The sequence below is a fragment of the Andrena cerasifolii genome, chromosome 5 (assembly GCF_050908995.1).
Source record: "Andrena cerasifolii isolate SP2316 chromosome 5, iyAndCera1_principal, whole genome shotgun sequence".
NCBI lineage: Eukaryota > Metazoa > Arthropoda > Insecta > Hymenoptera > Andrenidae > Andrena > Andrena cerasifolii.
This window is the reverse complement of record NC_135122.1, coordinates 16,109,685-16,123,299: the sequence shown is the minus strand read 5'-3', so window position 1 is coordinate 16,123,299 and position 13,615 is coordinate 16,109,685. Positions and strand designations below refer to the sequence as shown.

The window sequence follows — 13,615 nt, the reverse complement described above, 5'->3', positions numbered from 1 at the left end:
TTATGTTTCCTTCGGTGAATTTGGAAAGCGCATAGAACCAGATCTTTACTTTTGCATGTATATTTAATTGCAATACCAATCGATCGAATCGCGTTATCGGATTCCTTGAATTTCCAAGTTATAGGGTATTCTCAGTCGCTACTTATTCTTGAGCAAATGCTTAAGCATGCGGCATTCTCTACTAACCTAGTAGCTAGTAAAGGATGCCGAATGCTTAAGCATTTGCTTAAGAATAAGTAGCGACTGAGAATACCGCCCATAGGCTGCATGTGTGACTACTATACTGCCCTCCTTAGTTAAACTGTCCTATCCAGCATTTTCTCATTTTTTTAGATATGTTGAAATATGCGAAGTTCCACACGTCTTTTACCTCTTAAGAAAAGTTAGAAAACTCGTGCTTCGTAAAGATTTATAAACAGTCTAATGTATTTAACCTAACTTCTTTCCAAATGGTGAAAATATCCTATCTAAAGCAATTAATTAATTGGTACGTTAATGATACATTACCTACGGCTACACCTGTTACAAAAAATTATATCAGGCTGTTAGGAAATAATAACAACATGTTCTAATTTGAATGAAGGAAAATAAGGACGGTACAAAGTAAATGATAAAACTTCAGTTTTCTCGGTTGTTTCAAAATGCTTGATAGGACAATTTAACTAAAGAGGGCAGTATATATATATATATATATATATATATGTATCGTAAGTATGCAAGTAGGTGTAGGAGGTGTAGGAGGCGGAGGGAGGCGTAGGCATTCTTCTTTGGTTCCATTTGGTTCTGTCAGGAACAAGCACGACATCTAGAACGTGATTGTGGATTTACTGTGCGACCGCCATGACAGCTGATGCTTTTCGTATCGCTTGACGTTTGGTCAGAACATGTCATTTTGCACTATTAATTTCAACAAATGGCAGACTTCTTTTTCGGTTTCGATACAACAGTTGCAGTAAGTAAGCTCGTTCTTACCGAACGTACCATTGATTTTCAAATGTTTTTCGGAAGAGTGGATAACGGTTCGATGAAAATACAAGATCTTGCTCGTTCTCGATCAACAGCCGCGTCGCGGCTTAACGGGCTTTGCAGATACCTAAAACTATCCTCCAAGCTAACCGAACGATAAAAGCATTACTATTTATGTCGCGCGAAATCTTTGAACTTGCTAATTGCTGCGCAAATGTTTAGTATTTCACCATCTTCTCTCTGTACCTATCGTCTGAAAAATACGCAATACGTATGTACCTACTACTACCTCCTCAAGCGGTCATGGAGGTACGTCGCATAACCTCTCCGATCTCTCATTCCCTCTAAAGGTCATTAACACTGTTGCCTTCGTGCTAATTCTTATCATCTTCATCTTTTTTATTCTCCCATGCTTCGCCACGCAGTTCTAAGTTCTAATTCATCGATCAACGATTCGTAAATGTCGTTCTAGTCAAATTTCCGGGGTAAATTCTCCGGAAAATATCTGCCTCTGCACCAATCACGCATTTCCATTCTATTTAAATTTTTTTTATATTCACCCACGAGTTTTACCGCCGTAATAACAACACTCGCTCCGTTTCCCTACGTTTTCTATAAAATCCGCAGAATACTAGCAGTTTAGAAGAGGTGCTGGATTGCTTGTTAGAAGAAGACGATATCGGAGAAGAGGAGGAATACGATGCATTAAACGACGAAACTTTTGGTTCGGAAGCCAATATCGGTGACTGGGAGAAAGACCATGAAAAACTTTCGGAGATTGCAGAATCCAGTCGTCCTCATAACCAAAATGTTCTTAGCAAAAAGGTAAGCGAATCAGAAACTCTGCCCCCGTTAATTTGAATTTCAAGATAAATTCTGCCCCTTTACGATACTTACAGAACGGAGTGGATACGGATGTGGAAGATAATTTGTCGCATTTAGTATTAGATGATAAAGAAGGAATTGTTCCTCGACCTGGAGTATGGGATAGTCCTACTAATTTATCATTTCCTAAACCGCGACCGTCTCTAATCCTACAAGCGGCGTTAACGAATGTATGCACCGTCGAAGAATTGGAAAAGGGTCTCATCGCGAATAGACCTCCACCAGGATTGGCGAAGCCTGTTCAGTTGCAACAGCACCAGCAGCAGCAACAACAACTACCACCACAAAAATCCGATGGATCGCTTATTTTCGGGTCGCTGTCCGTTCCACCACGTTTTCCACCGGGGCTGGGTATACCACCTCCCCATCCTGTTGTTTTGCCACCAAATATAAGATATCCACACCCTCAGTTTGTACAACATCCTAGGCTATTGCCAAGTAAGCGTCCTCCGTAATATGTAAATAACGTTTTAATATGATTAAGTAAAGCAACGCTCAACTCGCTACTGGTTCCATAGATCAAACCGGAAATGTCCTGAGGTATCCCGTAGCGACGCACTTGATGCTGCCACACACTCCACAGAGGCAGCCAATTCATGGTTCCTTTTGCAGTAATTTTCCTGTAAGTTTGATGGAACATTACAGATCGTTGTATTATAAGATAGACCTTCAATGAAATGAGAAACGTTTTTACAGCAACCCCCGCATTCGAATTTAGGGCCTCCCCCATTCTTGCGAACGGATCATGGCATGGTGCCCTCGTATTCCAATAATCAGACTGGCCACCACCAGCAGCAGCATTCGTTTTCGCATTCTGCCACCCAGAGAAACCAAAACAGACCTTTTCAGTACGGGGAGCAGCAAGGAAATCATCAGCCGTTTTTTAAAAATAATCACCATTATCGTAACCATGAGCGAAATAATCAGCAACATTACCATTATTATCATCATCCTCAAGGAATGAATGGACTGATGAATTCGGACGAATGCGACGAATATGCTGGTCTTATGAGCAATCGGGAGAAACAGTGGTTAATCAACATTCAGTTACTTCAACTAAACACGAACGAACCATATGTCGACGACTACTATTACACCGTCTTTTGCGATAAAAAGAATAAACAGGACGCGAACCAAGATCAAAAGGATAGGAAGCATCATAATAACAATAATAACAATGGTTACCACAGGGACTCTAGGTACACCGTCCTTTCTTCTGTTTGCCTTTACTTTCTTTCTCGTTTCTTCGCTGTTGAAACTTCTGAATCGTCACCTGATCACTTCAATCGCAGGGATCGCGACCAATCTCATCTGGTGTTGTCGAAGACAATACATACGCCACCGCAATTTGAGAATTCTTTAGGAAAGCTGCAGTTCACCAGTGTAACAGCACCGCGCAAGATTATCGATATGGATCTTGTACCAAATAGTGATCCTCAATCGATCGCGCAAATCCAGCAAAAAGATACAAAAAAAACGCGACAGTTGTTGCTAGAGATTGAAAGGGTATTAGTACATTTTTCGCATTAGCAGAGCGTTAAGTTGTTGCTTTCTGGTGCGTTGCATAAAAATAAAAATTGAAACTTTCCAGTTGTATGTAATCCAATTACGTCTCGAAGATCTGCATAATCCTTTGGCTCTGCTTAGCGAGCAACAAAACCTGGAAAAAGAGAAGGAAGCGAGCAGTGCTGTTAAAAGGACTAGCCCAGAGTTAATAAACATGATGATGATGTCCCTTATTCAATTGATACAAGAGGACAAATTGACGAGCATGCTGAGCATTCGGAAAGGGAAGGTAAGTAGAGTGACGACATACGAATCGCTGGATATTCGATTCTAATATCAATTTGTTACTCGCATATCACACTCTATTACAGGCGCTGCTATTGAGGTTCATGCCGTACTTGAACGTGATGGAACATCGTAACCAATTGGAGGAATTGTGGAACGTGATATTCCGAGGACTAGCTGTTATAGGACGTAGAGATTCTCACTTGCTGATATCCTTCTACTCGGAATTCCAACGTTGGTTTACTATCGTACAAGACTTTAGTACTATACTTGGACTAGCTCGATCGTTATCCGACTCCGCTAGTCATCCGATAAAGAACAATAGCTTAGCTTTCGCGCTCACGAATAAGGTTTGTTTAAAATGTTATCATGTACTCGCCGCTTTCACCTTATCTTTTTGTCGTCAAGCTACTCTAAATTTCACTCAACATTTTTACTCTCTAGTTTGGCGTGTCCGTGATAGCATCGATGTTGGAGCATGCCGAAAGCTTATATCCTACGGATGATTCGTTATCTTCCGAATGGTCGTCCTTCGTAGCGAACGTGGTCGAAATAACCGGTGAGACAGCACCCTGTGTCGCGCCTTGTCGACCAATCGCTGGCATCACGCTCAAGCAGCATTTAAATCGACTGTCTCATTTGAAAAGTGAGAGATACACAACCCTGGAACTTCTGCTAACCGATGCCAACCCTTCCCGATAGTCGAACGATATTAGGTATATTCCAGAAAATTTGGTCTTTATTACGAATGATAAGAGAAATTTTGCCGGAGGAGAATTATGTAGCATATTAATGCTACATAGATCATCAGTGTTGATCCAACAGTTCGTGCGTACCAGCATATTTTAACAGAATTGATATCCATGTTTCACAGAGTAGACCTGCCTCTTTGATCTTTATTTTAGACACGAGCATGGTAAATTGCTCGCTTTTCATTTACATACGTACATACATACACACATATACAACTTGGGGCAGTCTGGCTCAAGATCTCGTACAAACTTTGTTAGAAATGGTGCAACTTGTTTGATCGCGAGTCTACCGTGTAAGCCTGGTATCGATTATATCCATCGTATACTATAAACTACACATCCTATCTATCCACACGATCTTTGCTTGTAGTGGTTTCCTTTCCTTTTCTTTCCGTCGTTCTCTGCTTTTTCTCTCTTTCTTTCTCTCTCTCTTTCTCTCTCTTTCTCTCTCTTTAGTGGCACTCACATGATATTAATTGTAAGATGTAACTTTAGTAATATCGTCTAAACGATAACGATTCATTGTTGTGCTTCACCCAATTTCTTTGCGCATCATTTAACGCCGTCGTGCCCTGCGATCTCGAAGGTATGTAATTGGTTGGATATAGGTTGAACTTTACGTCACTAACATTAATGGTTAGTGAACGGTACATATGTATTTAGCAGAACGGACGTGGAAACTATTAGCGCAAGTGTATTATCCGTTTTTATATTAACCGTTCGACGAACAGAATTTCCTCCTCTTATAGGTATATTTGGTTTGAAAGGTAACGATCGCGTGCTTTCTCCGATCGATCAGACGAGTTTACTCGTGAAACGTTAGACGTTAGACCACGTAGGATGTGTAGGCTTTTAACAAGATTCGGATTTTGAAAAGAGCAGCACGTTATTATAAACACTTGTTAACAAATTAACATGTTTCCCAAAGAGATTAATCGCATAAGATAATACATACATTATCCTGGTGCAAGAGGTTTTTACAAATTTTGTCTAAAATTATCTAAAAGTTACATCGTCTATTTATTTGCATTATTTGTTCCGAGCCAGAATAATGGCACTGGAAACGTACCAGCAATGATTGTATAGGTTTCCACGTAATGGAAATGCATAAATATTGCAGTGTTTTTATATAACCATCACCGTTTTAAATAGCGACGAAAAGTTGTATCTATCGATGTAATTAGCATCACCATCAGAGACACGTGGTTGCAATGATTCTCGTTCCATCTGTCATCTGTCACCTGTCACCTGTTCTCACAATTTGGCAATTGTTTCGTGTCAACATGTTTGGGGTGCGCAAGTAGCGAGACCGCGGACAGCGATTTAAAATATACGACGACAAGGCCTTTAGTATACAGTGTAAGAGATTACTTTTTATCACGATACACATTATAATAAAGTCTTACATATGTATGTACATTTAGCTTGTACATAGAGCGACTCCGATGAATGAATGACTTGATATATTTTGTAACTGGATGCGAAAGAAAATTTATTTTTCGCTTCCGCGAGATAGCGCTAAGCCGTTTTTGCGAACAAAGAATGAAAAGATTGTAAAAGCGATAAAAAAAAGATCGACGCATTATTTTTTAATCACAGTGCACTGTGAGGTAGTTGTAAAATCGATCAATTGACTCGGCATTTTCAAATAGTGTGTATATCGAATATTGGTGAAAGCATATATATGTAGTACAGTGCGTTACATTGCGGTCCAACACTTGTACCCTATTCTCTTCTGTTTTTCTCTCTCATTTTTCATTACTTTTCATTTTTTTTCTTCTGAAATGTATATCCCACTGTATCTAATCAAGTGGCCTTTAAGTTTTACAAATATGTACGTTTTTACTGGTAATTCCAGCAAGTCTTTCGTCTTTGGATACACTGTGGAAAGGCGGTGCGATATATAAATATAATATTTTGTCATAACAGATTCTGTTTACGTTGCGGACCGAGTTCAATTAGAATTTGTTTGAACACGAGAAGCTAATTATATTTACTGTTTTGTAAAATAACGACCGAGAACGATAACCGAGCTAAAGTAAGCGCGTTTCAATTCCTTACTATCGGATGAAAGGTATTTGTTGAGCCTGTACAAATTTTTTAATCTTTGAAAGTAAACTGTATCATAAAGTTTAATCCGCGTTATTCTTTGCGTGTATTACACACTTAATTATTATTCATACAATACATACAATATTTACTTTACATGTACGTAGTGAAAGTTAAATTTAATGTTTATTGAATTTGAGACCAAATTGGGAAATTAACTATCATTATATAAATAATATTAATAGCTGGGAGTATTAAATAAAAAATTCGTGTTTTCAAAAATTGCTAGCAATTAATTAATTTCGAGAGAAAACTTTTGCACAACTTGTTGCAAAAAGAAGACAAGGGATTACACCCGAGACAAGGTAACATCACACACGGGCAGGGTATGCGTAGAACACCCGAGCATCCAATGCATTTTTCTGTCCCCGGCCTCGGGTTTGTGGAATCCTAGCCCTTCTCGATAAATGTAATTTGAAATAGGTATCTCACCATGCAAGGAAGTGGTACATATGTATATTTCTACATGTATAAAATGAAAACGTCTATCTTTCTGTTCCCTTATAACTCAGGAACTGATAGATCAATTTTCCAACTAAAAAATCCATTTTTTTAACGTGTAGTTCCATTTCTCAGGGAAGGTTTTAAGCTATATATCATCTCGATATTACTAAATGGGACTGAGTAATAAGCGAAATATATAGTGAAGCGAGGCAGATAGATGACAACATATTCCAAGGTCATGGAAATCGGTGAGGATTGTCCTTTTGTAAATAATTACCTTTTATGTATAAATATGCTTTCAAATCACACACAAATGATACCCTTATACACCTAAGAAATTGTACTTTTAATAAAAAATATTCACTCATACTTTCAAAATAATATAATAATAATAATAATATTTATTGTATTTCAAACCATATATCTATTACAAGGAGGTTCTTTGGCATTGCCGCTTATTGTTAGTTTTCCCAATATACATTATTATCTTAACTTAACATAGGACCGTTCTAACTTTGCACTAATAGCAATAGAATACATTAATTTCAATAATAATAGTACTTCTATAACATAGTGAAATATAATATTATTGAACTGGCGTATCGTAAACAGCAATGTTTAGTATATGTATATAAGTTCTATCCTAGTGCACAAATGCTTTTGCTTCATTTTGCTTCTCGTACGTCTCTCACAATCATGACTTGTAAGATGCCTTCTTTCCATTTATCTTCTTTCGAACGGCATTGCTTATACTGCGGGCATATACCTAAGAAATGCTTCAGAGTTTCCAGCCTTTCCATGTTACAGAGTTTATACCTCGGAACACAATTACGTTCAAATTTGACGAGAAGTCACTAAAATTTAAAAACTTTAACTCAAATGCGATACGGGTTCCCGTTGTCAATCACTTTGAAATTTGGCACATATCATTTTCTCACCAAGTGTCATAATTTGCATATCGGGGGTAAGAAAAAAATCGGAAGTTGAAAAAATTTTTTTTAAAAAAATTAAAACCGACTTCGAAATAATAAAAATGCACTAAAAAGTAAAAAATAACTTTTTCCCTTATTTAATCTAGGATCTCATATTTTTTAAGTCGATGCCAAAATTACACAGTGCAAATGACTTAAAAAATTAAATAAAGGAAAAATTATTTTTTACTTTTTAGTGCATTTTTATTATTTTGAAGTCGGTTTTAATTCTTATCAATTTTTTTTTTAACTTTTTAGTTTCATATATATATATATATTGACACAACATGCTGAGGAGATATACACGTACGTACATAAAAGAATAATAATTAGGTGACAATAGTCTCTATTATTAACCAGAACTAACAAAATATTGGGCCAATGTTGATGCAGTGTAGAATGGGACTACCGGGGCATCGCCCTCTTTCAAATAAAAAAAAAATCATCAAAATCGGCCCATATATTGAGGAGTTATGCGGGGACAAACATATAAAAAAAAAAAGTACAAACGAGTCGAATCTATAACCTCCTTCTTTTTGAAGTCGGTTAAAAATAAGGACCACCCTAAGTCCCTAATGTATATATATGCGGATTACGTGCTTAAGTGTGAAAACTATTTTTCGGTGCAGTCTGTTCAATGTTTCCCATGGAATTACGCTTATTGTGCATAAAAGTTTGATTGTCAAGAACTTGAATCGAACTTGTTATCATTACTCATCATTAGGAAAGTTAGCAAGTGACTTCAGAGATGTGTGCTCACTGATTAGTGTGATGGCGCGGTACTTCCATACATGCTTACCCACATATATCTGACGAAGTGATAAACTAACCTTACTGCTTTAATTTAATCGGTTCAAGTGTATTCGCAAATATGTTTAATCCGCTACGACGATTGCTCTCTTTTCTAGAATATTGGTATTTCAGATACATGCTTGTTACAGAATTATACATGGTGGAAAAATGGGAAAGAAATTTTATCAGTATCCTTTTAAACGAATGTTAAAGAAAAAACAACTACCATGGCAGAATGTTTGTGTGGAGGTGAAATGGTTGTTCCAATTTCTAAACGAACATTTCAGAAACAGTCTATATTAATTCTTATGTCGAACATAGATATGCTGCTTGTAATGCTGTTCTTTTCCTTCTTCCTATTTAATTACAAAGTGCTGTTGCCAATTACAGAATATGCGATGGACACTTGAAAACACTGCTGGAAAGACTAGCGCCAATCTATTGTCTTGTACCCAACAGCTTTACGCGATATAGTTGAAATTATAAACATAGACAAATACTTTTCTATATGGAAAGGTTCAATTAAACTATTTTGAGCAATAAGAGAACTGTGTTTATTGTTTTTCAAATTATACATATTTGTAATGTTACATTCTGTCAAATTATCAGATCTTTATGTATTTGATATTGTAACGCATTGTTAAGCGGTTGGCTGGGAAGCTCGCTTGATTCCTTAAAAGTTCAGAACAAATTTTGCACAGAATAGTTACCCTACCAAGGTTAAGGATAAATTTCAAGTACACAAACATTATCTCATTTTCTTTTTATTTATTTAATAACGATGAGCATGAACACAGTTTTTTAATTAACAATGTTTCCAATACGAGTAGGCACAACAGGAGTGATACAAATCAAACTTTTTTTTCTCAAAATGGGAGGTCAACTTATGCATCAAAGGAAAAGTATCATAATGATACTGGACTCAACATTTTTCGTTCTTTACAAACGAAATTAACATATAACCTTAGTTGTATTTTGCATGAATATTGATTAAATTGATGAGAAACGTAGTAATAATAATAATAATCATAAAACTGTAATCGCTAAAATACGTAAGAATTATAACACGCTGCGTATTTGAAGCAGCTAGCTAAGGTATTATAAATGTATTTACATACGGTGTTCCCGAATCTGTGCGTGCATCTGATGGAAATTTAAGAGAAGATGATAGAGTTAAAACGATAACTACTGTTTAAATTAAGCTACTTTTCACTTTTACGTGGAATAGATATGGTTTACTTGCTAATATTGCAATTGTCTTGTCGAGGGAGAATGTTCGAAAAGAACTTGGACCCTCAACGCGATGGTTACGCTACATACGACAATAGTGGGTCCAAATCGATCTCTTTTGCAATCCTAAAGTCCGACATTTCCGTGGAAAATCATACTGAATCGATATTGATCGTGGGAATGTAAATAGGCTCCGAAAATCCGAAATATCCGAAGAGAACAGTAGTATCTTACTGAGAAATGTAGGATGAAAGAAAATAAAAGGTCCGACAATATTATGAAAAATATTAATTTTTAATTTTTCGATGCTCGCGAGAAATCAATGTATGTACCTTTTCCAAGTATCGACAGTTCGTAGAATGGTATTGGTCCCAATACTGTACATATGTCATACGTGACTGTAGTAAAGTGGTACAGTAATGTCTCGTTATAAGTTATAAGAACATTTCTATCCCAGCTACATACTTCTTTTGTAATCGCCGCGGCGATTGCGAGAGAGTGAGAATGAGCGAGAGGGCAGGCGACAGCGACAGCGACAAGCCATAAATCTCGTCGGAGATAGCGGCAGCATCGTAGTAATAACTGAAAGAAGACTGCGAATACGAAAGGCGAGCCGAATATATAGCATACCGTTTCGTTATGGTTAAAGTTAAGGCCGTTAAGGGAACGGCTTGTCCCCCGAGCGTCGTCCTCATAACGGGACAAAACTGTAGATGCGAATGGAAAATTAATAATACAACGTACAATAGCTCTATTCAATATGAATACATAGACTCATATTAAAGGTAAATACGATATAGATCTTCCATCTGATTGCGAATCGTTTTCGGTATCCAATCGCCTAACTCGTACCCTTTGCTTGTAATGGTATTCCTTGAGATAACTTTTCAGGGTCTTTGGCAACTGCAGCTTATTTATACCATCGTACGTCGTCCGTGTAGTTATCACTGCTCGGCACAAATGTTGTAACGGGAAGGCAAAATTTCGATGCAATGGTATCGTAAGCATAGGTTCAAAGAACATACAACAAGATGGATCCTTATAATGCTCGATTAAACCACACACCTGCGGAAGCACACATTCAACGTTCAAATTCATCATATAGTTAGTTCATCCGGAAAACTAGTTTCTTTTGCTGTTTGTTAAAGAATCATTCTACTGCATACCGTCCCGGAGGCATAAACTCCTGGATCGTGCGAATCGAAACTAAACCTGTGATTCCACTGTTCAATTCGCGCGTGCAGAGAACGACCGTATCTTCGGAAACTAACGGAGAACAGGAATTCCTCTTGTGCCGAGTCCCGCAACAAGAACGTGCCTTCCGGCTTGTCTTCCAATAAACGTTCTGCCTCGTATCTGTCCATTTTACCCCAATAAAACGAGCAAGTTGTGATTGATCGAAGATCTGGCACAAGGCAATGAACGTAATCAACCTGCAAGTGCGTAACAGTAGATTAACATACTTGGGATACTGTCCCTGTACTCTGTGGAGTATCCTACTAATATAATTTTTTTAACCGATACCATGAAATCTGGACATCCCTCCCCTTCCCACTATTTCACCCCCTTGATACTATGTGGTAATCAAAGTTTTACCCGGGCGACGCCGGGTACTTTAAGCTAGTAATATGTATACCTGTGTATGGACTAGCCTTTCGATGTTCGGAATTAAATCGATCTGAGACAACGCTGTGAGCGCGGCAGCTTGTATGCGAGCGTGGGATTGAAATAGGGCTGCCAAGCTGTCTACAGTTATCCCATTTGGATGTACTTGTACTTGTATCCCTGAAGGGTAATTAGGCTTATAACCGGGAGGAGGTTCAACACCCTCTTCCATTTCTCGCGCACGTTGTAATCGAGCTCTTTCATCGCAATCCTGCGACAAAATATACTAAAACAATAACGTCATGTACAAACATAAATATACTGTTACATCCAACAAAGAATACAAGACATACTTCCATGGGAAACAACTCTGCATCGAACCTTGAACGATCGACTACAGGACTGGGTGGAAGCGGTCCGAGGACCGGACTTTGCGGGGCCGACCGACTATTGAACATGATACCGGCACCCATAGGATGCTCCCCGGTTCTTCTGTAACCGGTGCATACGCAATCCGAGCTGTTATTTCCATGCCCGGGAATGATGTCTGTGCTCTTGGAACCTTTGCTCTTGGCACAGTTAAATTTTAACACCCAGTTGCTTCGCTTCTTTTTCGATGACAAGACATGAGTACACACTGGACTCTGATCCTTATTACGTTGTTTATCTGCAAGTATAGAACCATGTACAGTAGAAGATCGAAACGTCTCTCGACACGAAAATATAAATACAAAAAAGACATACAGAGGATGTCTCTTACTTTTTCTTTTTACAAAGGATAAAGTTTTAGAAGACCTGCGTAACGGTGGATTTACAGGGCTGTCTTCTGAACTACTACTAGTATTACTACCGCCGGAGCTACTACAACACGCTTCTTGTTGCTTGAAACGTATCTCTGTAGTAACGTTTCCATTGTTACAAATATGCCTTGTATCCTGAGTTTCAACTGGTTGGCTGTACAAACTTTCGAATCTAGAATTATGATTATCCAGATCTAAATTTAAACGATCATTGTCCAAATTCCCGTCCAACTTGCATTCTCCGAGCATAATCAAATCGATCGAGTCTAACACAGGTACGTTTCCATTATTTTCATTGTCGTGTATGGTACCCTCTGTACCATCTTGATTCATCATCTCTAATTCGGACGAATAAACAACATTAGTGCCCGCTTCGGATGACTGTCGTTCGCCGTCCATTCTAAAAAATTCTCTGAGACTAGCGAAATGCTGTCCCATCATTAGATGGAGTGGCAGGCATCTTATTCGTGTTAAAAGTATTTCATTTGTATCTTTCCTTCGTACAATTATTATACTCTCGCATCGTACGATACCATTATATCACATAAGTCGCTGATCATGATTATCTAAAACAAACTATGTGTAACTTCTCAAGTTTATAGAAATGCAAACTTCTTCTTCCTGGTTATAACGAGGGAGGACGAGGAATATTTGCCTGTAACGTGCACTTATTGTTAATCGAGTAAAAGAAACACTAGATTTCCTATCTTTTACGTTTTTACGAAAACAAGTGGTACCTGTTTGTTGTTAATTAAAAATTAAATTAAAAATTTACCTAACAGTACCAAGATCCTATAACATAGTTTCCTCGCAAACGCTGTCGAAATTTTTTTTCACACGGTCGTAATGAGTATTTCCTGATGGCAGCTACTTGAAACATGTCCAGACAAGTTTTCACGAGACTTCCTTAATCGATCGACATTTATGTATGTACGTAGGTATTCAACAGATATTTCTGATCTTTAACAGAGTATTTCTCTCACTGCACGATCGAAATCATATTCTCGAAAGTAACGCACTTCTTTTCCAATGATCGTAATGAAGCACGTAAAATTGTCAAAACATGACCTAATAGTATATCGTCAGCCATTTTCCCTAACTGCTATGAACTGCTAACGCTACTAACTGGTCACCCGTGGTCTGGTGGTCACCCTCGGCTCTCGAGCATCAGCATCATTGGTAAAGTGTAAACTAGATAGTATTCCATATGTTGGAATAAGAAATTAAGTTTAGTTGCGTTTAGTTGTTTAGATGTCAAATAGAGGGAATA

General features: G+C 37.9%; 2 protein-coding genes and 1 long non-coding RNA gene across 6 annotated transcripts; 2 read left to right on the top strand and 1 right to left on the bottom strand.

Annotated features, from left to right (window-relative positions):
* Nucleotides 1-792: 792 nt before the first annotated feature.
* Patr-1 (Protein associated with topo II related - 1) lies at nucleotides 793-6,530 on the top strand. Of its 2 annotated transcripts, none has more exons than XM_076811734.1 (9): nucleotides 793-952; nucleotides 1,594-1,791; nucleotides 1,866-2,289; nucleotides 2,370-2,473; nucleotides 2,548-3,050; nucleotides 3,144-3,357; nucleotides 3,443-3,646; nucleotides 3,729-3,992; nucleotides 4,087-6,530. In XM_076811734.1, the coding sequence occupies exons 1-9, from the start codon at nucleotides 914-916 to the stop codon at nucleotides 4,342-4,344; spliced, it is 2,208 nt and encodes a 735-aa protein (XP_076667849.1). In that variant the 5' UTR covers nucleotides 793-913; the 3' UTR covers nucleotides 4,345-6,530. The 2 variants fall into 2 exon arrangements, with proteins under 2 accessions (XP_076667849.1, XP_076667850.1); XM_076811735.1 differs by lacking the exon at nucleotides 793-952 and adding an exon at nucleotides 1,039-1,275.
* Nucleotides 6,531-8,131: 1,601 nt separating this feature from the next.
* Nucleotides 8,132-9,115, top strand: LOC143368932 (uncharacterized). The gene is made up of 3 exons (XR_013085308.1): nucleotides 8,132-8,697; nucleotides 8,860-8,898; nucleotides 9,032-9,115. It is a non-coding gene; the product is annotated as an uncharacterized LOC143368932 (long non-coding RNA).
* Nucleotides 9,116-9,458: 343 nt separating this feature from the next.
* On the bottom strand, nucleotides 9,459-13,501 carry Socs36e (Suppressor of cytokine signaling at 36E). 3 transcript variants are annotated; one of them, XM_076812141.1, is made up of 6 exons: nucleotides 13,121-13,501; nucleotides 12,306-13,000; nucleotides 11,899-12,212; nucleotides 11,577-11,831; nucleotides 11,107-11,373; nucleotides 9,459-11,005 (listed from the first exon to the last, which is right to left on the bottom strand). In XM_076812141.1, exons 2-6 carry the CDS (start codon nucleotides 12,784-12,786, stop codon nucleotides 10,715-10,717), a joined length of 1,608 nt encoding a protein of 535 aa, XP_076668256.1. In that variant the 5' UTR covers nucleotides 12,787-13,000; nucleotides 13,121-13,501; the 3' UTR covers nucleotides 9,459-10,714. The 3 variants fall into 3 exon arrangements, with proteins under 3 accessions (XP_076668256.1, XP_076668258.1, XP_076668259.1); XM_076812143.1 differs by having other exon boundaries at nucleotides 12,306-12,911; nucleotides 13,121-13,499; XM_076812144.1 differs by having other exon boundaries at nucleotides 11,577-11,816; nucleotides 13,121-13,498.
* Between the last annotated feature and the right edge of the window lie 114 nt (nucleotides 13,502-13,615).

Excerpts from the sequence above, each read along its gene's own strand:
- Patr-1 (XM_076811734.1), top strand. The coding sequence starts at position 914 with ATGGCAGACTTCTTTTTCGGTTTCGATACAACAGTTGCA. Across the intron at positions 953-1,593 it reads GTTTCGATACAACAGTTGCA|AATACTAGCAGTTTAGAAGA; the intron begins GTAAGTAAGCTC and ends TAAAATCCGCAG. Across the intron at positions 3,993-4,086 it reads CTTTCGCGCTCACGAATAAG|TTTGGCGTGTCCGTGATAGC; the intron begins GTTTGTTTAAAA and ends TTTACTCTCTAG.
- Socs36e (XM_076812141.1), bottom strand. The coding sequence starts at position 12,786 with ATGATGGGACAGCATTTCGCTAGTCTCAGAGAATTTTTTAGAATGGAC. Across the intron at positions 11,832-11,898 it reads CAGAGTTGTTTCCCATGGAA|TATATTTTGTCGCAGGATTG; the intron begins GTATGTCTTGTA and ends TTATTGTTTTAG. Across the intron at positions 11,374-11,576 it reads AAAGGCTAGTCCATACACAG|GTTGATTACGTTCATTGCCT; the intron begins GTATACATATTA and ends ACGCACTTGCAG.